The 27,214-nt window shown below is 34.3% G+C and overlaps 1 protein-coding gene across 1 annotated transcript in view; it reads right to left on the reverse strand.

The window, feature by feature from the left end:
* The window catches only part of FAM227B (family with sequence similarity 227 member B), a 210,254-nt gene that overhangs the window by 168,976 nt on the left and 14,064 nt on the right, over positions 1 to 27,214 (reverse strand). Inside the window, exons 5-10 of the mRNA XM_032417961.1 lie at positions 24,682 to 24,913; positions 23,246 to 23,313; positions 19,297 to 19,332; positions 18,728 to 18,832; positions 15,320 to 15,418; positions 479 to 580 (exon numbers count right to left, since the gene is read on the reverse strand). Of these exons, the coding sequence (XP_032273852.1) occupies positions 479 to 580; positions 15,320 to 15,418; positions 18,728 to 18,832; positions 19,297 to 19,332; positions 23,246 to 23,313; positions 24,682 to 24,913 (642 nt within the window). The remainder of the gene's footprint in view (positions 1 to 478; positions 581 to 15,319; positions 15,419 to 18,727; positions 18,833 to 19,296; positions 19,333 to 23,245; positions 23,314 to 24,681; positions 24,914 to 27,214) is intronic.

Genomic DNA, 27,214 nt, shown 5'->3' on the forward strand with positions numbered 1-27,214 from the left:
AAAGGTTGCTGCCTGTGTTCTCCTCTAGGATTTTGATGGGTTCCTGTCTCACATTTAGGTCTTTCATCCATTTTGAGTCTATTTTTGTGTATGGTGTTATGTGTCTGTTTTTGTGCCAGTACCCTACTGTCTTGATGATTACAGCTCTTGATGATCACAGAAAAATGATAAATTTTATAGGTAAACAAAAAAAACCAAGAATATACACAGAATAAGATAGTAGTTTTCAAATTATCAATATGCAAACAAAATACCTATACCACACTAAGGAGATTCTGTAAGACTTTTAGGCAATGGAATACAATATAATGAGGGGGAAACATAACTTTTAAAACATGACCATTACTTACTTTACTTCAGGAAATTTGCTTTCAAAGTAACAAAATATGTTCTAATAGGTGTTTAAATAAAATGACTATTTTTAAAATTTCATTTGTTCTAAAAATGCTTAGTGTAACCAGTTAATTTCTATGTTTACCTGGAGGAATGCATCTTTTCGACTTGTAGGGATGCTCATGAAAAGTATCACATAGCTTTCTGAAATTCTGTCGAACAAGGAATCTTGATTTTCTCTGTCAGGCTTAAAAAATAAAACATGTATGAAATTAAAAACATAAATATTACAATTTAAAGTTGGAATTTGTACACATAATGTCAGTAATTTTATTTATTCTTAAAAGGCAGATCAGTTGCTGCAGTGAGAATGAGCATGGGTTTGGTACCATGCAGAGCTGAATTTGAATACTGGCTTTATTATTCATTAGTTGCCTTACCCTGGGCTAGTTAATCAGTCTTAGTTTCTTCATCTGCCAAATGTATGTAAAATATACATATGTAGTAAAATAAGGACAAGAATCATGTTTAGTTTGGCTTTGTAATTCAAGCACTTAGCACAGTGCCTGGCACACAGAAAACACGCATTTGATGAGTTAATGAAGGTTCCTGCATTAAAGCTGGCATGTAAAGGCAATCAATGATTATTACTTTCTCTTGTCCTATATCTACTCCAACTCTATCATTATCAGTAACTCAGTATGAAATTAAAGCACTTACTAGGATAAGACAACCACAGCCAGAACTAGTAAAACTGTGACATGATGGCTAAACTAAGACATGGTAAATATGTTGTAAGAAGAAATAAATGTATAGATAATAATAAAGTCAATATTATAGTAAAGTCCTGAGAGGATGAGCTTGGGAAGATGATGTAGTAGGGATTCCTGAGCTCACCCCATCCACATTTACAGCTAGGTTATCATCCATATCCAAGTTAGTAAACTAGAGCTCAATTTGAAGACTGGCAGAACAAACTCTACAACTAAATTTAGAGAAGAAACTGCCTCTGAAACATTAGGAAGGTCAGAAAGGTGGAGAGAGACTGCCCTCAGGAGGGAGGGAGCTGCTTGCCTGAAGAGGGCAGAGAAATGGGCCCTCACAACAGGCAGCTCACACAGGGAAAACTAATCTCCATAACATTTGGCTTTAAAAACTAAAAGGGCTGAATTCCTCCTGTTTGTATAACCAGTGCTTTAAAAGTCACCTGACTCAGCACTGGGTGAGCCAGGAGGTCAAGTGATAGCTGAGTCATCACCCTTAAAGGGACAGCAGCCTGTGCAAAGAGGCAACATAAAAATGACAGTTTACACAACGCTGGGGGCAAATGGGAAACAAATCTGTTCATACTGACTTCAGATGTGTTGGTGGACTTCTCCAAAAATGAGGGAGCTGGTAGGCACCTTTTCCTTCCCCACTCCCCAGCATAAATACAAAACCACCTGCAGGAGGCAAGGCTATAAAGACACTTATAGCCTTGGCCCAGGGCTCAGGGCAAATTTTGTTAAAGCTGCATGTGTGCCCTGTCCAGCTGCCAGGTGCACAACTGCTGCTGTGTGCCACACCCAGCCACCACACCATGCCTAGCTGCATGCCTCCAGCCACCACACCATGTGTAGCTGCATGCCCCTGGCCACCATCACATGCTGGGCCCAGCCTTATGCTCCCGGCTGCCCTGGCACACAGTTCCCAGGTAAAGCAGCATGTTGGGGGATCCAGCATAGGCCTAGTGGCCCAATGCAAATCTTGCTAACACTGCTGCCCCACTTCCAAGTTCCCCTTCAGGCAAGCCCCTCAGAACTGGCCTGCCTGAGTCCCACTAACACCACGGAGAGGAAGCACAGCCCACAACAGGCAGAGTCAGTACAGATGACTGCACAGAAAGGAAATGTGACTCAAACACAACAGCAGGTTATAAGCAAAACACATAGGAGACTCTCCTTAAGTGCCAGGTTCTGGTGAACAGGGGACGCTGCACTGCAGCGCACTCTAGGGTCTCCCCTTCATAAAGTCACTACTTTCAAGAGCAGAAGACATAGCTGACTTTCTTAACACAGAGAAACAGACACAGAGAGGTAGACAAAATGAGAAGACAGAGAAATTTATCCCAAATGAAAGAACAGGACAAGGCCATAACCAGAGATCTAAGCAAAGCAGATATAAGTAACACACCTGATGAAGCATTTAAAACAATGATCATAGGGATACTCACTGGAATTGAGGAAAGAGTGGAAGATATGAGTGAGAGCCTTAACACAGAGATAAAAAATAACATAGTGGAGATAAAGGGCTCAATAAATGAAATGAGAAACACGCTTGATGGAATGAATAGCAGGATGTCAGAAGCAGAGGAATGAATTAATGACAGAGAAGACAGATTAATGGAAAGTAATCAAGCTTAACAAAAGAAAGAAAAAAGTTATGCAAAACTAGAAAAGACTTGGGAACTCAATGACTCCATCAAATGCAATAATATTCGTATTATAGGAGTCCCCAAAAAAGAAAGAAAAAAGGGGCAGAAAATTTATTTGAAGAAATAATAGTTGAAAACTTCCCTAATCTGGGGAAGGAAACAGATGTCCAGATCCAGGAGACACTAAGAACTCCTATCAAAATCAATAAAAGCAGACCCACACCAGACATATTGTAATTAATTTTGCAAAATATAGTGATAAAGAAAAACAAATCTTAAAAGCAGCAAGACAAAAGAAGTCAGTAACTTACAAGGGAAAACCCATAAAGTTAGCAGGAAATTTTACAACAGAAACTTTTTAAGCCAGAAAAAGGGAGTGGCATGATATATTCAAAGTGCTGAATGGGAACAATCTGCAGCCAGGAATACCCTATCCAACAAGACTATCATTCAGAGTATAAGGAGAGATAAAGAGTTTCCCAGACAAACCAAAACTAAAGGAGTTTGTGACCACTAAATCAGCCCTGCAAGAAATATTAAAGGGGACTCTGAGTGGAAAGGAGAGACCAAAAGCGACAGTGTAACACAAAACAGGGAACACAAAAGTAATAAAAATGAATATTTCTATAAAAAATAATCAAAGATATAAAACATGATACAATATATCTAAAATGTGGGTGGAGGGGAGGAATAGGTTCAAACTTTAAGAACCATCAATTTAATATGGACTGATATATGCAGAAGAGGTTATGTGCAAACCTAATGGTAACAATATGCCAAAACAACTAATAAATATACCAAAAAGAAAGGGAAAGAAATCCAAATATATCACTAAAAAAATCACCAAAACATGAGAGAAAGACAAGAAAGGATCAGAGAAAATCTTCAAAGACAACCACAAAACAAGTAATGAAATGGCAACAAATGCATATCTATCAATAGTTACTCTAAATTTAAATGGACTAAATGCTCCAATCAAAATACATAGGGTGACAGAATGGATAAAAAAAATAAGACCCACCTATATGCTGCCTACAAGAGACACATTTTAGACTTAAGGCATCTGCGGATTCAAAGTGAAGGGGATGGAAAAACAGCTATTATGCAAAGGATGTGGATGTCAAAGGAAAGCCAGAGTGGCAATACTTAAATATAGGACAAAATAGACTTTAAAACAAAGGCTGTAACAAGAGGCAAAGAAGGACATGATACAATAATAAAGGAGACAATCCAACAAGAAGATATAACAATTGTAAATATTTATGCACCCAACATAGGAGCATCCAAATACATAAAATAGTTAATAACAAACATAAAGGAACTAATCAATAATATAATAGTAGTAGAAGACTTTAACACCCCACTTATATCAATGGACAGATCATATAGACAGAAAATCAACAAGGAAAAAATAGCTTTGAATGATGTACTGGAACAGATGGGTTTAACAGATATAGTCAGAACATCCCATCCTAAAACAGTAGAATACAGATTCTTCTTAAGTTCAAACAGAACATTCTCCAGAATAGATAACATATTAGCCCAGAAAACCAGCCTCAACAAATTTAAGAAGATTGAAGTCATGCTATGAGAATAGAAGTCAACCACAAGAAAAAATCTAGAAAGACCACAAATAAATGGAGGTTAAATAGCATGCTACTAAACAATGAATGGATCAACCAGGAAATAAAATAAGAAATAAAAAAGTACAAGGAAACAAATGAAAATGAAAACACAGCAGTCCAAAAACCTTGGGATGCAACGAAAGTGTTTCTAAGAAGGAAGTTTATAGCAATACAGTCCTATCTCAAGAAACAAGAAAAATCTCAAATAAATAAACAAACCTTACACCTAAAGGAGCTAGAAAAAGAACAACAAACAAAATCTAAAACCAGCAGAAGGAGGGAAATATAAAGATTAGAGCAGAAATAAATGATACAGACACTAAAAAAAAAAAAAAAAAATAGAACAGGTCAATGAAACCAGGAGCTGATTCTTTGGGAAAAAAAAAAATCAATAAAATTAATAAACTTCTTCTTTGCTGATTTGGATGCCTTTTACTTCTTTTTGTTGTCTGATTGCTGAGGCTAGGACTTCTAGTACTATGTTGAATAGCAGTGGTAATAATGGACATCCCCGCTGTGTTCCTGACCTTGGGGGAAAAGGTCTCATTTTTTTTCCCATTAAGAATGGTATTTGCTGTGGGTTTTTCATAGATGGCTTTTATGATATTGAAGTATGTACCTCGATCCCTAGCACTGTGAAGAGTTTTAATCAAGAAAGGATGCTGTACTTTGTCAAATGCTTTTTCCGCATCTATTGAGAGGATCATATGGCTCTTGTTCTTTCTTTTACTAATGTAGTATATCACATTGATTGATTTGCAGATGTTGAACCAACCTTGCAGCCCAGGAATAAATCCCACTTGGTCATGGTGAATAATCTTTTTAATGTACTGTTGGATCCTGTTGGCTAGTATTTTGGTGAGAATTTTTGCATCCATGTTCATCAGGGATATTGGTCTGTAATTCTCCTTTTTGATGGGGTCTTTGTCTGGTTTTGGGATCAAGGTAATGGTGGCCTCATAAAACGAGTTTGGAAGTTTTCCTTCCATTTCTATTTTTTGGAACAGTTTCAGAAGAATAGGTATTAATTCTTCTTTAAATGTTTGGTAGAATTCCCCTGGGAAGCCATCTGGCGCTGGCTTTTGTTTGTTGGGAGATTTTTGATTACTGCTTCAATTTCCTTACTGGTTATGGGTCTGTTTAGGTTTTCTATTTCTTCCTGGTTCAGTTATGGTAGGTTACACTTCTCTAGGAATGCATCCATTTCTTCCAGATTGCCTAATTTGTTGGCATATAGTTGCTCATAATATGTTCTCATAATTGTTTGTATTTCTTTGGTGTTGGTTGTGATCGCTCCTCTTTCATTCATGATTTTATTTATTTGGGTCCTTTCTCTTTTCTTTTTCATAAGTCTGGCCAGAGGTTTATCAATCTTATTCATTCTTTCAAAGAACCAGCTCCTAGTTTCGTTGATCTGTTCTACTGTTCTTTTGGTTTCTATTTCATTGACTTCTGCTCTGATCTTTATTATTTCTCTTCTCCTGCTGGGTTTAGGCTTTATTTGCTGTTCCTTCTCCAGCTCCTTTAGGTGTAGGGTTAGGTTGTGTATTTGAGACCTTTCTTGTTTCTTGAGAAAGGCTTGTAGTGCTATATACTTCCCTCTTAGGACCACATTTGCTGCATCCCAAAGATTTTGAATAGTTGTGTTTTCATTTGCATTTGTCTCCATGAATTTTTTTTTCAAAGATTTTATTTATTTGACAGAGAGAGAGAGAGAGAGAGAGAGAAGAGCAGGGGGAGAGGGAGAAACAGGCTCTCTGCAGAGCAGAGAGCCTGATGCGGGACTCAATCCCAGGACCCTGAGATCATGACCTGAGCCGAAGGCAGATGCTCAACCGACTGAGCCACCCAGGCGCCTCTGTCTCATGAATTTTTAAAATTCTTCTTTAATTTCCTGGTTGACTCATTCATTCTTTAGTAGGATGTTCTTTAGCTTCCATGTATTTGAGTTCTTTCCAACTTTCCTCTTGTGATTGAGTTCTAGTTTCAAAGCATTGTGGTGCAAAAATATGCAGAGAATGACCCCAATCTTTTGGTACCAGTTGAGACCTGATTTGTGACCCAGGATGTGATCTATTCTGGAGAATGTTCTATATGCAATAGAGAAGAATGTGTATTCTGTTGCTTTAAGATGGAATGTTTTGAATATATCTGTTAAGTCCATCTGGTCCAGTCTGTCATTCAAAGCCCTTATTTCCTTGTTAATCTTCTGCTTAGATGATCTGTCCATTGCAGTGAGGGGGGTGTTAAAGTCCCCTACTATTATTGTATTATTATCGATGTGTATCTTTGATTTTGTTATTAATTGGCTTATATAATTGACTGCTCCCATGTTAGGTTCATAAATATTTACAATTGTTAGATCTTCTTGTTGGATACATCCTTTAAGTATGATATTGTGTCCCTCTACATCTCTCACTACAGTCTTTGATTTAAAATCCAATTTGTCTGATACAAGGAGTGCCACCCCAGGTTTCTTTTGATGTCCATTAGCATGATAAATGGTTTTCCATCCCCTCACATTAAATTTGGAGGTGTCTTTGGGTCTAAAATGAGTCTCTTGCAGACAGCATATCAATGGGTCTTGCTTTTTCATCCAATCTGATACCCTGTGCCTTTTGATTGGGGCATTTAGAGTACATTCAGAGTAACTACTGAAAGACTCAACTTAAATTGCGAGAACTCATACAGGAATTCAGTAAAGTGGCAGGATATAAAATCAATGCACAGAAATCAGTGGCATTCCTATACACCAACAACAAAACAGAAGAAAGAGAAATTAAGGAGTTGATCCCATTTACAACTGCACCCAAAACCATAAGATACCTAGGAATAAATCTAACCAAAGAGGCAAAGGATCTATACTCAGAAAACTATAGAATACTCATGAAAGAAATTGAGGAAGACACAAAGAAATGGAAAAACGGTCCATGCTCATGGATTGGAAGAACAAATATTGTGAAAATGTCTATGCTACCTAGAGCAATCTACACATTCATTGCAATCCCTATCAAAATATCATCAACTTTTTTCAAAGAAATGGAACAAATAATCCTAAAATTTGTATGGAACCAGAAAAGACCCCGAATAGCCAGAGGAATGTTGAAAAAGAAAAGCAAAGCTGGTGGCATCACAATTCCAGACTTCAAGCTCTCTTACAAAGCTGTAATCATCAAGACAGTATGGTACTGGCACAAAGACAGACACATAGATCAATGGAATGGAATAGAGAGCCCAGAAATGGACCCTCAACTCTATGGTCAACTAATCTTTGACAAAGCAGAAAAGAATGTCCAATGGGAAAAAGACAGTCTCTTCAACAAATGGTGTTGGGAGAATTGGACAGCCACATGCAGAAGAATGAAACTGGACCATTTCCTAACACCATACAAAAAAATAGACTCAAAATGGATGAAAGACCTAAATGGGAGACAGAAATCCATCAATATCCTAGAGGAGAACACAGGCAGCAATCTCTTCAACCTCGGCCACAGCAACTTCTTGCTAGACACATCTCCAAAGGCAAGGGAAACAAAGGCAAAAATGAACTATTGGGACTTCATCTAGATAAAAAGCTTTTGCACAGCAAAGGAAACAGTTGACAAAATCAAAAGAAAACTGACAGAATGGGAGAAGATATTTGCAAATGACATATCAGATAAAGGGCTAGTATCCAAAATATATAAAGAACTTACCAAACTCAACACCCAAAGAACAAATAATCCAATCAAGAAATGGGCAGAAGACATGAACAGACATTTCTGCAAAGAAGATAGGTCTCCTCAGGCAAGGGAAACAAAACAAAAATAAATTATTGGTACTACATCAAAATAAAAAGCTTCTGCACAGCAACGGAAAAATCAACACAACTAAAAGGCAACCTACAGAAGGGGAGAAGATATTTGCAAATGACATATCTGATAAAAGGTTAGTATCCAAAATATATAAAGAAATTATAAAACTTAACACCCAAAAACCCAATAATCCAATTAAAAAATGGGCAGAAGACATAAACAGACATTTCTCCAGAGAAGACATCCAGATGGCCAGCAGAGACATGAAAAGATGTTCATTATCATTTACCATCAGGGAAATGCAAATCAAAACTATAAGGACATATCACCTTACTTCTGTCAGAATGGCTAAAATCAACAACACAAGAAACAAAAGATGTTGGAGAGGATATGGAGAAATGGGAACCCTCCTGCACTGTTGGTGGAAATGCAAACTGGTGCAGCCACTCTGCAAAACAGCATGAAGGTTCCTCAAAAAGTTAATCTAACTTATGATCCAACAATCCCACGACTGGGTATTTATCCAAAGAATACAAAAACACAATTCAAAGTGATACATACACCCATGTGTTTATGGCAGCATTATTTACAATAGCACAAATATGGAAGCAGCCCAAGTGTCCATCAATGAATGGATAAGGAAGATGTGATATATTGCAACGCAATATTATTCAGCCATAAAAAATGAAATCTTGCCATTTACAATGACATGGATGGAGCTAGAGTGTATAATGCTAAGTGAAGTAAGTCAGTCAGAGAAAGACAAATGCCCTATGATTTCACTCATATGTAGAATTTAAGAAACAAAACAAACGAGCAAAGGGAAAATAAGAGACACACAGAGAGAAACCAAGAAACAGTCTTTTAATTATAGAGCACTGATGGTTACCAGAGGGGTGGGGATTGGGGTGTTGTGTTAAATAGATGATGGAGATTAAGGAGTGCAGTTATTGTAAGGAGCACCAGGTGATGTATGGAAGTGCTGAATCACTATATTGTATACCTGAAACTAATATAACATTTATGTTAACTGGAATTAAAATAAAAACTTTAAAATAAAGCACTAGCATCCTGAATTCTTGCTCTATTAAGCAGTGCAAAAAATGAATTAGAGTCTACATACATGAATTAAGTAATAAAAATAAAGAGTCCAAATTTATCTATAATGTCACTTATAGAAGCACAAACTGGCATTAATCAATTTTGGTAATAAACACCAAAAATTATCAAATTTAGTCATAGTTTTCTACAAAATTGGCAAGCCAAACGAGCTGGGATTTATAAATGCATAGGACCTTAGACCTAAAATGGAAGTTGGTTACCACCTAGCTTAAATCCCTCTATTTTAGTGATTGCATTAATGTTCAGAAAGATTAAGAGGTTTAAGATTATACAAGTTAAGTAATTGAGAGCCAGACCAAAATCTAGATCTTCTAAGACCCAACAGAGCTCCCATACTTGTGTAATAAGTTTATGGAAGGACAAAATAGCAAAAATAATAAATATTAATAGTTAGCAATGTTTGTAATAGACAGTGGTTCTAAGATACAGGGTTGTGTTAGAATTAAATGAGATTCTATATATATGTAACTTAGTAGTCAAGAAATTTAGCATGCTTCAACTATACAATCTATACTTAACGTGTATGAAGAATAGAAATGATCTCAAACAGAAAGTTCCAGAATATATATTTAATTAATATAAGTCAACCTAGTGCCCATACCATAAATACCTCCACAGGAGACTAAACGGCAAGATGGTATGGTCATTTTTAATAAATATTTTGGTATGGGAGCGCTTGGGTGACTCAGTCAGTTAAACTTCTGCCTTCGGCTCAAGTCATAATCTCAGGGTCCTAGGATTAAGCCCCACATTGGGCTTCCTGCTCAGCAGGGAGTCTGCTTCTCTCCCTCCCTCTGCCCATCCCTCCCACTTTGTGCTTGCTCACTCTCTGTCTCTCTCTCAAAAATAAATAAATAAAATCTAATAAATAACTTAGTAGCTAAATATTTCAGTATGCTTGAAAAGAAAATGTGTCCTGCAGCTGTTGAGTATTCAGGTTACCAGCATATCCATTAGATCAAGCTATTTAACATATATTAAATCATACTTGCATTCTGGGAATAAATCCCATTGGTCAGAGTATATAATCCTTTAATATGCTGCTGAATTGAGTTTGCTAGTGGTTGTTGAGGATTTTTGCATCGATATTCATCAAAGAGGATATTGGTGTGTAGATTTTTTTGTTTCTTATAGTATCTTTGGCTTTGGTATCAGGGAAATGCTGGCCTCATAGAATGAGTTAGGAAATGTTCCCTTGTTGATTGTTTGGAAGAGTTTGAGAAGATTAGTATTAATTCTTTTATGTTGCTAGAATTCATCAGTGAAGCCATCTGGGTAGAGGGCTTTTCTTTGTTGGGAGGTTTCTGATAACTGATTCAATCTCCTTACTAGTTAGTTATAGGTCTATTCAGATTGTCTATTTCTTCACGATTTAGTTTTGGAAAATGGCATGTTTCTAGGAATTTGTCCATTTCCATATAGGTTATCCAATTTTGTTATCACACATTTGTTCATAGTATTCTTATAATCCTTTTTATTTCTTTGGTGATAGTAATGTTCCCACTTTCATTTCTGATCTTAGTAATTTGAGTCCTTTGTCTTTTTCTTAGTCAATCTAACTGAAGTTTTGTCAATTTTGTTGATCTTCTCAAAGAACTAACTTTTTGTTTTGTTGATTTTCTCTATTGTTTTTCTATTCTCTATTTGTCTCCATTCTAATCTTTATTATTTCATTCTTTCTGCTAGTTTAGGGTTTAATTTGTTCTTCTTTTTCTAGTTCCTTAATGTGTAAAGTTAGGTTGTTGATTTGAGATACTGTTTTAAAATGTGTTTACAGCTATAAATTTTTCTTTTAGCATTGCTTTTACATCTCATAAGTTTTGTTATGTTGTATTTTTGTTTTCATTTGTCTCATGGTATTTTATGATTTCTCTTGTGATTTCTTCTTTGACCTTTGGTTATTTAGGAACTCTTATACATTAATGATGGGAGTATTAATTTGTACACCCAGTTTGGAAACAATCTGGCATTATCTTGTTAAGGTGAACATTTTCATACCTAACAACTCATCAATTCCATTCCTTCTTCATGTATTTTGTAATTTTTGTTTGAGACCTGGACATCTTCATAGGACAGTAAAAACTGAGGTATTTATGCTTGGAAATAGGTGTGCTGCTTCTTTTATTAGCCTCTAGGGGTTTGAGTCAATTAAGTCAGGTGTTAAGCTGTATCTGGGTTTTATTTCTGCTATGCTTACTGTCTGTGAAACACAGGCTTCCAATTTCTCTGAAATCACCTTGTTTTTAGGATTCCTGAAGGACCGGCTTTTGGATTCATTGATTTTCTCTAATTCCTTCTTTGTTTTTCAGTTTTTCCTTTTATTAGTTGCCTCTCTGATCTTTATTATTTCCTTTCTTCTGGTTATTTTGGGTTTCTTTTATTCCTCTTTTTCTAGTTTCTTATGATAGAAGCTGAGGTCATAGTTTTGGAGAACTTTACTTATTTCTAATATAGTTATTTTAGTCCTCTAAATTTCTAAATACTGCTTGAGTTACATCCCACAAATTTTATTTTATATTTTTAAAACATAATTATTTATTTATTTGAAAGAGAGAGAGAGAGAGAGAGAGAGAGAGTGAATGCATGAGCAGTGGGGGAGGGGGAGAGGGAGAAGCAGACTCCCACTGACCAGGGAGCCTGATGCAGGGCCTGATCCCAGGACCCAGAGATCATGACCTGAGCCAAAGGCCAATGCTTAACCAGCTGAGCCACCCAGGCACCCCACATCCCACGAATTTTAATGTGTATTTTCATTAAATTCAAAATACTTTCCAACTTCTCTATTGATTTCTGGTTTGACCCACAGTTACTGAGAAATGTGTTATTTAGTTTCCAAATATTTGAGGATTTTCTGGATAGCTTTCTGTTGATTCATTTATAATTCCATTTTGGTCTGAAAACATACTGTGTTTGACTTGAATTGTTTTAAATTTATTAGGATGTTTTCCTAGCCCAGAAAGTAGTTGGTAAATATTTAATGTGTTCTGTTGTTGGGAGGAATATTTAATAAATGTCAAATTAGATCAATTAAACTGGTTGACAGTATTGCTCAAGTCTTCTATATCATTATTGGTTTTCTGTATAGTCTACCAATTATTGAGAATGAGGTATTGAAACACCTAAGTGTACTTATGAATTTTCCCATTTATCCTGAAGTTTTAAAAGTTTTTATTAAATGTGCTTCAAAGCATTTTTATTAGGTGCATATATCTTTAGGATTGTTAATGTTATATTGATGAATCAACCACTTTATCATCATACAATTACTCTCTTTTTCCCCTGGCAACATTCTTTGTTTTGAAATCTACTCTATATGATGAGTTCAAAAAAGTTGTTAATTTTATAGGTTATACGGCTTTTCTTTGTTGTTATATGGGTGGGAATGATGTGCTTTCCAGCTTTCTGAGTCTTTTTGGAAGCCCGAGTCTCAAGGGCAATTTTTAAAAACATTAAGCATATTGAAATATCATTACTAAAATTCTTCTAGTCAAACATCATCAGGGAAACTTTTGTCATTAGCCTATACATTGGCCAGCAATTTTTGGAACACTGTGTTCTAAAAATATAATAATAATAATAGTAATAATAATAATGACAATGATGATGGTGATGATAGATACATCCACTGAACACTTACTATATATGTAGCTCCATATAAACAAACAACTTTACATGCACTTTCTCATTTAACCCAATAAACATGTAAAGTAGGTGATTTTTTTATTTATGAAAGATTTAGAGAGGTAAATAACTATTCTAGGTCACATGATTTACCAACTGGGTAAACTTGTTTTTGAAAGCCAGATCTCTTAACTCTATTATATTGAATCTCATATTACATTTATATAGTATTTCATAGTTTACTAGGTGTCTTCTTATTCATGTCACTTTTAATACAACAACCCTAGGGGAAAAAAGCAGGATATATGTTATCTTCTACCTGTTTTGTTTTTTAGAGATGAGATAAGTGAAGCTCAGGAGTGATTTTTTGACTAGCCCAAAGTCTCAAAATAACTACTTGGGAAAACAAGATTTAAATTCTAGTTTTCTGGATCCAACTTCAGTACTTTTTCTACTAGACCAAGTTATCACTAAATCATGGGCAATAAACAAAGGAAATTTGGTTTTATATTAATCATATAACAATCACTGAAATAACTTTTAGAGCCACCATACTGAAGCATGCTATATTCTAGAGTATGATTATATATTTTTTCATATTATACTCTTGGTAACTAAATTGAACAAGTGGTTCATGGTTTTACTATATTCCAGGTATAAAACCAGTACTATTTATTCTTCCAAAGTAGACAGAACTTACGTATTTTGCATCCATTTTAACATATATATTTATATATATCATATATATATTTAACAATAAACCCTCTTAGAAATAAAATCATACATAAAATGCAATGAACTAAACAGATGAAAGAGGAAGAGTTCTAGTTAAATAATGGAAAGTTTGCTTCAATTTGATCTGGACCCCCAAATTGCCCCTTTCAGTTCCCTAGAACACTAGCAGAACACTGATCCAGCTGAATATATTGCTTCTCGAAACATGTCAAAAATCATGACACTAGAAATCTTATTAAATTATAATGTTTTAAAATTATTACTAAGTTATTATATTTTAATTTCAGAAAGCTAGTTTCTAGAGAATAGTTTGATTAAAGATAAAAAATTCTAGGGGCACCTGGGTGGCTCAGTTGGTTAGGCATCCAACTTTTAATCTCAGCTCAGGTCTTGATCTCAAGGTTGTGAGTTCAAGCCCCACATTGGGCTCCCTGCTGGGCATGGAGCCTACTTAAAAAAAAAAAGGAAATGATAAAAAATTCTAATTCCTAGTTATTCCAAAAATAATCTTATAAATGTAGTGAGTCATTAACATTTTTGTGTTAAGTCTGTGTTTGTTCAAAGCAATAAAATCCTATTATTGCCTGACAAAAAAAATAACTAGAACACTGCTAAATTATGTTTCCTTCAAAAACTTGTTATATATAATCTCAACAGATTTAAGTGGGAATGTAATGTTTCTCTGTTTTCATGGAAAAACATAAATTCAGGATCCAGATCTAGAGAAAGAAATTTCAGGTAATGAAACTCCTGATTTCACAAATTTTCCTCAGCAATTATCTTTATATTACTGATATACCATTTCCTATGCTTTATCCAGAGCTCCTAACAATATCAGAAATATAGGACAGATATTCTTAACCTAGAGTTAGTCTAACCTATAGTTTATTCTAACATAAAGCACCAACTGAATGGCTTGTACCAATTTCTTCATGGTGTAAAATTCCTGTGACAATCCATAAGCAGATTTGTGTGAGTAATTTGAGCTGGGGAAAGGTGGAGAGTGGAGTCTATTTTCAGGCTTCCTTGATGGGGTGGCACACCTTCTTAAGGCTTAGACTGTGATCCCTGTGGTTGCCCTTATCTTCCACTCATCAGATCCAGAAGCCACACAATAATGGTTGGTATTCACCACTTTTTCCGGGCTCACATATTCTCTACCATAAGACTCATGTGCTGCTTATTTCCATTCTCCTACTGTTTTCCAGATATCTTTCCCAAATAACCAGATGTCTTTTTTTTCTTAATCCTAATCAGAGTTTTTTACCTTTCCGAATCAAGTAAAGACCCTTTCTCCATCTGCTCTGTAGACTATTTTCCAAATGAAACCTCCTTCAATGTCACTGATTTGCAGTGGGTTTTCTGTTTAGCTGTTTGTCAGCACATCATAATACTAAGTTAAGCTACAACTTTATTATTCATTACACTGCTTGATTTCACTGATCTTTTTCTGATTAATGAAGACTCAGGGTCTTTGAAATCCATATTGAAGTTTTAACTCCTCTGAAAGAACTCTAGATTTTAAACAGGATTTCTAACATATGTGGAATACTAAAAGTCCAAGTTCTGTGAAAGGATCTAGAAAAATATTTTTTTGTACCAGTGCCACCTCTACTAAAAAATTAACCGTCCCACAAATCAACTTAAAAGAAGAAGTTTAAAAAATAACATTATACCTTAAATTTATGCAGAAACCACCACCAAAAGGAATCATGTAAAAGGGCAATAGAGGCTTCTGAGAGAAAATGGGTCTTCCAGATTTTGAAAACCTTTTCCTATGGAACAAAAGATGTATGGAGGTCAAATTAAAGTCCATTATAAAACATGTTAATGCAAATAGGCTTTATAAAGAGTATGTATCCAGTGGTTATAGACTAGCATTTTTCAAAAGAAATTTAATTGTGCCATATATATATAATATTAAATTTTCTAGTAGCCACTTTATAAAAATAAAAAGTGAAATTAATTTTAAGGATAAAGTTTATTAAATCAAATATATTTAAAATGTTATCATTTCAACATATGGGCATTAAATTCTTAATGAAATATTTTGTATTATTTTGTGGGAATAGGTCTTTCAAATATTGTATATATTTTATACTTAAAGCACATCTCAATTTGAACAATAAATTTTCATCATAAATACTAGATCAGTATTCAGACTTCATAAACACATAGTTGTGATTTTGCTCCAACCATAATTGAAAGTTTTCAATAACGGAATCAACTATTAGTTTTAAAATTTATATATAAATTAAAAGAAATAAAATAAATTCATCAGTCACACTAATCACATTTCATATACTCAACAATTACATTTGCCTAGTAACTATTGAAATGACAGTGTAGGCTAGACAAAGAACAGCAAACTCCAAGGTACATGCTATAATTTCTAAAGACAGATATCTTTGAATTCTATCCCAACAAACCCCATCATAAGTCTAGACCCCATCCAAACAGAGTGTACCCTTAAAGAAATTGATAAAAAATTGTCACATAAGGTAAATCTTGGTTTGAATAGTCACATTCAGTAGATCATTTTTATCTTATTTATTTACTAAAAGTTTTTAAATACCAGATTCAATAGAGTTCAAGACTTACTTTAATGAAATCCATAGGTATGAATTCCTGTTCCTCAACACATGTCTACAAAAAGGACATCATGCAGACTTTTATACCAAAAAGATTACTTACATATTCTGTGGGGGTACTTGTCTTCCATAGGCCACTAATTATAGTATGGAGTACATTGGTAACAGCTTCAATTTAGTACTTAGTACTTAACAGCTTAGATTTAGTATTTTTTCATTACAAAGAAGATATGTGAAATACATAAAGAAAAAAGTAGAAAATTGAAATATGGGAGAAAATAATTTTGTTTAAATTATTCGCAAATTTCAAGCAAAGATGCTTTTAACTATACACTAACTCCATAACTGTTTCTAAGTTTGGTTATGTTTAGTATCACTAACTTCCTTTTTCAGTAAAATTTCAAGTTCTTTAAAGTATATCAATATTTAGTCAAAACAACCAAAAAATTAAAATTGGCTAAAAAGCCCAAAACCCAGTTTAAAAAGTTAAATGGTTCTCTCCTCTCCCCTCCCGACTTTGTGATACTCTTTTGAGTCAAGTAAATGTAAACATACCTTAAAACTTAGATTATCTAACTTGGTTCTAACATTGAGTCTAGGTTGGATAAAATTACTTCTAATTTTCTCTTGAATTTCTATTCCTGTATATCAGTATGCCTGTGGCTTAGCTTGCTCCTCTTATTTATAATATAGGTCATTTTTCACTCATTTTAATTGAATAAAATTTTTACTGAGCATCACCTGTAGCCACAGTTCCGTTCTGGGTGATACAGAGGATAATGACTGTATAGCACAGGAATGTGTTTTGATGGGTTTAGGTGAATTCATCAATTCCATGGATTCCCATACCTTCATTCATGTAACGGTAAACCTATAACCTTCTCTTTCCAAGTTTCAGATCCATAAATTCAATCTCTTGGTCTGTTACTATAAGCATTTCTATGAAATAACCTTTCCTGATATTTTTATTTTCCTACACTTATATTCTCTTCACTCTAATTTCATTATCTATTTATTTTAATGCCATTGCATTGTACATGCTATAGTAAGCCAATTTAAATTCTTTTTTTGAAATCAGGTAGGGGTATTAACAAATAAAACACTGGTATCTATGCCCAGATATCTAGATGCTTGTCATACTCCACCCACCCCCACCCATATCTACTTCCACTCCTCACTTCCCTATTTCTTTCAATAATGCCAATATCCTCCAAATTAACCATATTAATAATTTCTCATAGCTGTACATCTATGCCTTATTTATGTGATTGCCTTATGATTTGTGTTAGATGTACATGCATCCATATTTAAAATACAGTACCATCTTAGAACATGGAATGTTAGAATATTATAGATTACCCAGAACATTTATAAACTTATTTTAACAACAATAATTTATCAATTTCTTTTTATAACAATAAGCCTTTTTCCCAAGGAAATTGTGAAAATATAGTCAGAGAAACAAATAAATAGGCTCATGATCCAGGCATAACTACAATTAGCATCTATAGTTTTTCTCTACAAAAATGGGATCAGGTGATCATATAAAGGGGGCAGACTAAGCCTTTACTCTCACCAAAATCCCACAAAATATAAAATTGAAAAACATTTGTTATCAGTATGGAAAATAAGACAGAGTATCATTACTGAATCACTCTAGATAGAATTGTCAATTTAGGTGCTCTGTAGTTGCCTAACTGAGGGGTAAACAGGTCAATCACACTCTACTTCTTGGAACATTACATCTTGAAGAGAGTGAAAAAAAGGGGTTTAATGGTGGATTATGCTCTTTCTGATGAACTATAGTAGGAGAGAAAACAACAGGGATTTTGTGTTGAGAAATGAAGAGGCACAGGAAGGCTGGAAGTGAGGGATGGGGAGGTGAGGTATGGGGAGGTGAGGGATGGACTTGGCCCCCTTCTAGGACGGGTTTAGGTAATTCATTCCAAGGCCAAGTCCATCCCAGAGAACTATCTGGAAGGAATCTGCCTGGGGTATAAGGAACATTGTTGAAACCTGCAAGAAACAGAAACCTTGTTAGGTGACCACCTAATATTTAAGGGGGAAATCAATATTAGGTACCACCCAACTCTCATCCTACCCTTGGCAAGCAATGGGCAATGATCTAGTTACTGTCTATGCCTGCAGTTTTTCAATTTGCTATCTTATAGGGATACTACTCAAAAATTCCCCAGACACTTGGAAAAAGGTGGCGTTGTAGAGAAGGGCTCTCATAAGTTATTCTGGGGTCAAAATAAACAGACTAAAATCTCTTAAGCTGATAAAGCAGGCAGAGGGAGGAGAAAACACTCGTTACAGTCACATGCCAAGACAACGCACAGTAGCAACCTCAGACACCTGAGGCAGTAACACAGAATCTAATACATTCTTTTCTAGTAATCAAAGCATTAAACATCACTGGTCTTTTCCTGCCAGACTGAATCATGAAATCATATTCTCAAAATGTATCATACAATAAAAATGTTTACGTACATCAAAGTTATGGGCTTTTAAAATAAAAAGATAAATTCGTTCAGCATCCAAATGTCTGGGTAGTTGAGTAAGCTCATTTGTTTTGAATCCTGAGAAGCTGCAACCCTAGAAAGAGGGAAATATCACACAACAGTCATTACTTTACCCTTTCCAGTAAAGTCGTCTCACAGAACTACAGAAGACAGATAAATATTTAACCATAACTCATTAACATAATTATTTTACTTCCATTTATTAAAATAAGTGAAAACTATTTATCCTAGTTTAAAAAAATCTTCCTATTTTCTGATTCTCTCAAATTAAGAGCCCTGGCATATTCATATGCCAAATCCAAAAGCAAAACAAAATCACATTTCAGAACCAACTTGGCAACTCAAATGATCAAGAATTTTAGCTAGACTACCCATAAAGAAAGACTAGGCAGAAGGAGAAAGCTTCTATGCCTGTTCCCACCTCTCTCTCTTACAGTCCCATCTATATTTATAGCTAAATCTATATTATTGTAAACATTCTTTATTTCTATATAATACTTCTGATACATAATCTTATAGAACAGAAATTTTAAATACCTCTACAGTCTTCTTTGTCTCCATTTCATTTGAAAGCTGGAAAACATTTAAATAAAATGTTTAAAATTCTAAATTATATTTTTATATTTTGTAAATTTGTTCAGTTAATTGTGTGTGTGTGTGTGTGTGTGTGTGTGTGTGTGTGTGTATCTCCTACTGAAGCCTAGAATGCTGTCACTGTGCTAGATGGTAGGAATACAAAGATGGTCCTTGCCCTCAGGCTAGTCATAGTTCAATAAGGGAATGAGATATATATACAAACAAAACAGAGAGATAAGGGCTATAATAGAAATATAAAACTACTTATTGCACTTTTGGTTCACTGAGAAATAGACTCTGAGGTGGAGTTTAGTATTCAGAATGTCTACTGGGAGTGCCTTTGGGATCAATATCTACAGAAGGCAAGGGGAGAGGCATAATTGGGAAGTTGGAGAAATCAGCTATGATACAAGTCTCACAGTCTCAGTGGACTCTAAAAGGGGCTCTAGAGCTGAAAGGGCCTATCATAGTTGTCCTGCATTGGGTTGAAAGAGCCAGGCCTTTCTGCCCACAACTTGATCAGTCACTGGATGTAGGTGGTTCCTGGAAGGGTATGTCTTTGGAAGAAGTTCTCTGTAGGTGAAGCAACCCCAAAGGGGCTGACAGCTGAAGGGTGCCCCACTAACAGCACTCTTAGCAGCTAGGACAACAGATTCTTCCTTGACGGGGAATCTGGGTGGTGCATCTCTATGTCCACCATACTACTTTACACAGAGAATAAGTAGCCTTCTGTATACATTAGTTTTTGATCATCCAGACATGTTGATAAATTGTTTATTAATTTCCACATCCCCACTTCTTCCAGAAATAACTAAGCTCACAGGCAAATCATACACACACACACACATTATACAAAACACACATTATAGAGGAAATGACATAGGAAACAAATTTGAAAGAATGATAACAGATTGCTAAAAGAAAGAGAATGAGGGGCGCCTGGGTGGCTCAGTTGTTAAGCGTCTGCCTTCGGCTCAGGTCATGATCCCAGAGTCCTGGGATCGAGCCCCACATCGAGCTCCCTGCTCGGCGGGAAGCCTGCTTCTCCCTCTCCCACTCCCCCTGCTTGTGTTCCCTCTCTCGCTGTCTGTCAAATAAATAAATAAAACCTTTAAAAATAAACAAACAAAATTTAAAGAAATGGTATCAACTGTACATATTATTTAGTAATTCACTTTTTTTTCACTCAATATTATGTTTTGACAATCTACCCAAGTTGATATTTATGAAATCTGTTAACTTCCACACAGCTTTGTTACCGACCTACCTCTTCCCCTCTGGAAAATATAAATAATAATCAAATCAACTGAAGTGCATAGTTGACTTTTGCCAAATATCCAAAGAACAAATGTATATATACATATATATACACACACATATATATATACACACACACACATACATAAAACAAATGATATCCCTATATAACTACTATGCTCTATAGTCTACAGACTAGAAAGAGAAATAAAGCTAAGTAACCCATTTTCTGGGGTTAGTAAAATTTTGATACCAAAACCAAAAGAAAATCATATCTTATCAAACATGGATGCAAACATCCACACAAAACAATAGCATATAAAATCCAGTAATGCAATAAAAAAGTATACCCTAAGAATATAAGAATATCTCAACTTTGGAAAAGTTATTAATGTCGGGCGCCTGGGTGGCTCAGTCATTAAGCGACTGCCTTCGGCTCAGGTCATGATCCCAGGGTCCTGGGATCGAGCCCCACATCGGGCTCCCTGCTCAGCGGAGAGCCTGCTTCTCCCTCTCCCACTCCCCCCTGCTTGTGTTCCCTCTCTCGCTGTGTCTCTCTGTCAAATAAATAAATAAAATCTTTTTAAAAAAAAGGTTATTAATGTAATCTGCCACAGAGATTAAAGGTTGAAAGTAGCTTCTGCTATCATCACAGATTATTTTCCTCTCCATTTCAAACCATGAAGATTCTTTTTCAAGTGTCTGAGCACAGCAATACCTGTATCTAGATCTCTAACTGATCTATATCTAATCTACATCATATCCACAAAGCTTTAATAAACTAGGAATAGAAATAAATTTCATTAATCTAAAAAAAGATAGCTATCTAAACATTTAAAATGATGCTTGTAGCAAAGTACTAGCATTCTTTCCAAATCAAAGACAAGATGAGAAACCATTAACATTCTTGAATAATATGTATATACCAAAAATAATTTCCTATATGCCAACAATAACCCACTGAATAACATAATGGAAAAGCAATTTCACGGACATTAGTAATAAAAATTTAAGATACCTAAGAATAAATTTAACAGGGAATATTTAGAACTTATACGAAGAAAATCACACAAATTTACTGATGACCTAAAATAAAATCCTTGTTTTACTTTCTTACACAAAAATAAACACTAGGTAGATTAAAGAATTAAATACACACACACACACAAATATCTGCAATAATAATAGAACAGAACACAAGTGAATATATGTATGATCTTCTGACAAAGAAAGTCTTCTTAAATATGGCACTAAAGGCAGAAAACTTCAAAAGAAAATTATAGATCCACAAAAATGTAAAATTCTATATGACAAAAAAACCCTTTTAAAAGGCAACAAAGAAATACATATTACTGAAGGGGTTAATATTTTTAAAGCATAAACAGCTCTTAGAAATAAAAAAAAAGAACAGCCAAAAAAAAAAGCCAAATTTCATAAATAGGCAATTCACAGTAAAAGAAACACAAAGACTAAGAAAAACCTAACGTATCAACTTCATTAGTAAAACATACACAATTGATAACATTTATGCTTATCAACTGTGCAAACCACAAAAAATAGAGTATTAAATGTTGACAAGGAAATGGATAAGAGATCAATCACAAACCCTATTGTTATAAATTGGTACTGCCTTTCTAGAGAACAATTTGGCAATAGGTATCAAAACACTTAGATTTTCACATTTCTTTTCCTATGTGGTTCCACTTCTGGAAATTTATGTTAAGAAAATAATCATGGACAAGCACAGTCTTTAGTTCCAAATATGTTCACAACAGCTTTGTAAATAATAGCGAATAATGAAAATTACCTAAATGTCTAACCAAAGGGCTATTACATTAGTTTACTTTTAAGATGGTGGAGAATATATATTAATGAAAATTTCATAATACATTTAATGAATTACAAATATATAATTTACTCTGAATTTTCTAAATTATTTTTTAAAATAAAATAAAAGAAGAATGAAAGCAACAACTAGATAGTGACGTACATGCGATTTATCTATAAATGATAGAATTAGGGTGCTTATCCTTTCTACTGCTCATCTATTTCTTCTAATTTTCTAAAATGACTACTTTAGTCATAATCAGGAAAAAATAAAGTAATTTTGAAAATTGAAAAATAACATTTAGTGAGGTGGATAGACTAGTGGTGGCACTTAAAGTCTTTATAGCTTTAACATTATATAATTTTAGAATGTATTTTTGAAAAGGATTAAGTTTCTAAAAGTAATTCAAAGTCTATTATAATTCTAATAAAAAAAATCAGAATTTTTTTTTTTAAATTGACAAAGCAATTCTAAATAATCAGAAAGAATTGTTAATTTTTTCTAAAGGAAGAGGACTGATACAGAACCTGCACTACTAAGTATAGGTTATTATAAATTATTAAATAACTGGAGGTTGGAATGTATACATTAAATTAAGTCTTCAAGTAATTTATAGTAATGTGAAAATGCCAACATTCTAATATTAAGTGTGTAAAGAAGAATATGAGTCTAGCTATTTTAAAAACACATAGATAGATACACAAATAGACAATAAAAGACTAACAAGAAAATTAAAAAAAAATTCTATCAGTGCTTATCTGTGAAATTATAATAATTTTCTGTGAAAATATAATTTTTCAAGGAAGATGAAAACAAATACCATACCATTATCTTCTTTCTCCTATGGTACTTCCTTAGAAATGCCTTGTATCTTTCCAAATTTCCTTTAGAACCTTTAAAAGAATGAGACATATATGTACACACATATATATCTTTTAAAGTGAAAAAAATTCAAATGCTTTAAAGAAATTACATATAAAACTATTCAATGAGATCAACTATTTTGATAAGCATAATGCTAGACATGCATACCCTTAGTTGAATGAATGAATATTGTATCTTCTGTTTCCTCTTTTTAGAAATCTCATGTTCCAACTAATATATCTTTGGTACTTACTCATAAATCTAAAGTTTTACCTCAATACCTTCCCACTGAACAAGCCCATGTTTTTCAAATAGCTCAGCTACTTATGTCTGGTTGTTTCATGGTCACCTTAAATTCAGTGAAGTACAGTACTTTGGAGCAAGGCCTAGTGAAAGTTTATGGGAGACAACTTTGAAGTCAGGTAACCCAGACTGGAGTCCAAACTCAGATATTTACATATTGAGGACAATGAGTATAAAATTATTTTTTTGAAAGTGCACACCTGTGCTTGCTCACTCTCTCTATATGTCTCCCTCCATCTCTCTCTCTAAATATAATATATATAGCTTATATAATTTCAAAAATATTTTTTTAAATTTAAAAAGTGATTAAAAATTCAATACGAAAATTTAAAATAAAATAGTAGTGAATTTATTAGTAGTATAATAAACAAATTCTCAGAATTTGAAAAACCAAGGTCAAAAAAGGATATTAAATATTTAAGTAATATAACTAATTAAATGCATTTAATACATAGAAAATACTTTATAAGTACAACTAATATTATCATTTTTAAGGATTGTATTATGATAAGTTTGCCAATTACATAAAGAATGATACAAGAATCACCATTAGTATCTAAAACTATTCTGGAAGTATTAATAAATACAACTAGATGAGAAAAATGTTATATAAATACTGAAAAGAAGTAAAAATGATCATTATTGGCAGATATGCTTTTTCCTCAGTCTGCAGTTTTTCACCACTGAATTCTAAACACTTCCTATACAAGCTAACCTAGTTCATGTAGCTCAACTTACTTTGGATTTTATGTGTTTCTGTTCTTATGTTCTGACCCTTGCTGACTTGCTTGTCTCAAGTACCAATACAGAACTGATCCAACCCTGTTTCCCTGATACTCAGCCACCTCCGCTGCAGCTTAACAAAGTTCACAACTATTTTAGGCTTTGTTCTAACAACACTTTCATTAAATCCACATGTTCATGTTCAACTAAAAATCTTGATTGAACTCTGTGGAAATGAAGAAGTTTTAAAAATAAAATAAAATAATGTTTATGTTCGTAGATATTTTATACATTAGGATTTCATTCTTTATGAGAATGCACACAGACACACAAAACTGACCATTACTTTACTCATCAAAAATAAGGTTTACTTGTATCAAAAATTATGCTCCTCCACTCAAATATTTTAGAGGCATGGCTTTTCAAAAGGACTGAACATTCCTCTAATCTTGACTCCATGGCCATGAGTGCATCATGTTTTCGAGGGACAGTTTCCCACAGATGTGTATAAATTGAAGTAAATGAACTATCTTCTTTTATTTTCTTCACAGTGTGTAACCATTCATCACTATCTCCAAAATGGATTTCCCTTGGCCAATAATCCTGCAAAAAATGTGAGAGAATATAACCTAAGTCATTTTTAAATTTAAATAATTTAAAAATTTAAATTATATTTAATTTTAACTTAATTATTTAAATTTAATTATAATGATATAATTAATTAAATTTAATTAATTAAATTTATTTATTTATTTATTTATTTAATTTTTTTTTTTTTAAAGATTTTATTTATTTATTTGAGAGAGAGAATGAGAGACAGAGAGCACGAGAGGGAAGAGGGTCAGAGGGAGAAGCAGACCCCCCGCTGAGCAGGGAGCCCGACGTGGGACTCGATCCAGGGACTCCAGGATCATGACCTGAGCCGAAGGCAGTCGCTTAACCAACTGAGCCACCCAGGCGCCCTAATTAATTAAATTTATATTAATAAAAATATTTATATTAATTTAATTATATTTAAATTTAAATAATAGAGTTCTAAATCAATGAGCTAAAACTGAGATTTAATTCCACAGCATTACCTTCTTTTACATTATTGAAGTATAATTGACATACAATGTTATATTAGTTTCAGGTGCCCAACATATTGTACAACACAGCATTACTTTTCATTAAATGCATTTCTAAAAAAAGTGAAACAATCATAAACTTTAGAAGTTTCAGATTTTTTTTTAAAGATTTTATTTATTTATACGACAGAAAGAGACACTGCGAGAGAGGGAACACAAGCAGGGGGAGTGGGAGAGGGAGAAGCAGGCTTCTCGCTAAGAGAGCCTGATGCTGGCTAGATCCCGGGACCCTGGGATCATGACCTGAGCTGAAAGCAGACCCTTAACAACTGGGCCACCCAGGTACCCCAAAAGTTTCACATGTTTTACAAAAAACCTTTCTGAATCATTTGAAAGTAAGTTGCTTACTTGACTGATGCCCCATCATCCTTGAATACATTAGTGTGTATTTCCCAAAAACAAAAACATTCTCCTATATAATCAAAATACAACCATCAGAATTAGGAATTGGCATTGATACATTGTTCCCATCTGAGTTTGACTCTGGTCACGTCTTATCAACTGAAACAGTAATGCCCTTTATAGCAAAAGGATCTAGTTCAGTATCACTTATTACGTTTGGGCTTCATATGTCTTTAGTCTCCTTCAGTCTAAAAATTCCCCAGTCTTTTCTTGGCCTCCATGTATTTAAAACCATGAGTTCACACTGAAACCTGAAATTCCAATTCCAAACATTTTAGTTTTCTCTTTTTCCATATCACAATTACCGTCTCTAACAGTGGAAAATCTAGTTGCCATTATCTTTAATGTACATATTTGATCAATCTTTTCAGGTAACCAATCTCTCCTATCCACTGGGAGCCTCTTTTCTATGTAGATGCCCTTTTCATCCTGCTTCGACTCTGACATCCAATCCCAGGCTGCCAATTCTGCAGGGACACCTTTGTTACCCCTGCTTGGGCTCTGAATTCCCATACAAGCCACAGCCTACCTCCACACCTCCTTGAAAAAACCTTCGTCCCCAGCTGCAGGTGGCTACCATCTCATTCCCTTGAGCTCTGACACCTTTGGTGTCACATGAATACTCTCCTCATCATGGTTGAGTTCAGAGAGCTTGCTCAGAGCCATCACAGCATATCCTCCTCCCCAGGGCAAATATGGACACCTGCCTTGTCTGGGCCCCCAAATGGCTTTGGGACTAAATTGTTCAGGAAGGGAAAGAGAGGAAGGGGAAAAAAGAAAGGTAAAGGAAGGGGAATCATAACCATATTTGTAAATCTAAATATAAGATTATCTTTTAATATAATCAACTAATAGCAAAACAAAGTTAGCCTACATAATTAAGGGTTTATGAGTAAAAGACTTTTTTGATTGGTAGAAAATCTACAGAGGATAAAACTCTTTAAAGGAATTTGGGTGAGATACTCTGGGAATTTAGCTAAATGGGAATAAATCTAATGTCTGCAGATCAGGAATTATAAACATGTGTTGGTTTATTCCACCTGCCTTTTTCTTCCTTTAAAGGCTTCCTAAACCCATCATACACGTCTGATTTATGAATTATGCTCTCTAATAATAACAGGTACCTGAAAAATACCCAGCTTTTAATTCTGGAAAACTTTCCCACAGATATCTAGGTCCCCCTGTCATTTTAGAAAAAAGAATATACTTTGATACATTAAGTGCCATCTCCCAAATCCTACAAATGTGTACCTTAAACAAGACACAACCACCTGGAGAAGTTTTCCTGCATTAAAATTTGCGTATTATGTGCCAAAAAGTACAAAGACCTCAGAAGAATCAGGTATGATCACAGCGTACAATCCCTGGAGACAAA

This window comes from Phoca vitulina, unplaced genomic scaffold (genome assembly GCF_004348235.1).
Source record: "Phoca vitulina isolate PV1807 unplaced genomic scaffold, GSC_HSeal_1.0 scaffold20, whole genome shotgun sequence".
Taxonomy (NCBI): Eukaryota; Metazoa; Chordata; class Mammalia; order Carnivora; family Phocidae; genus Phoca; species Phoca vitulina.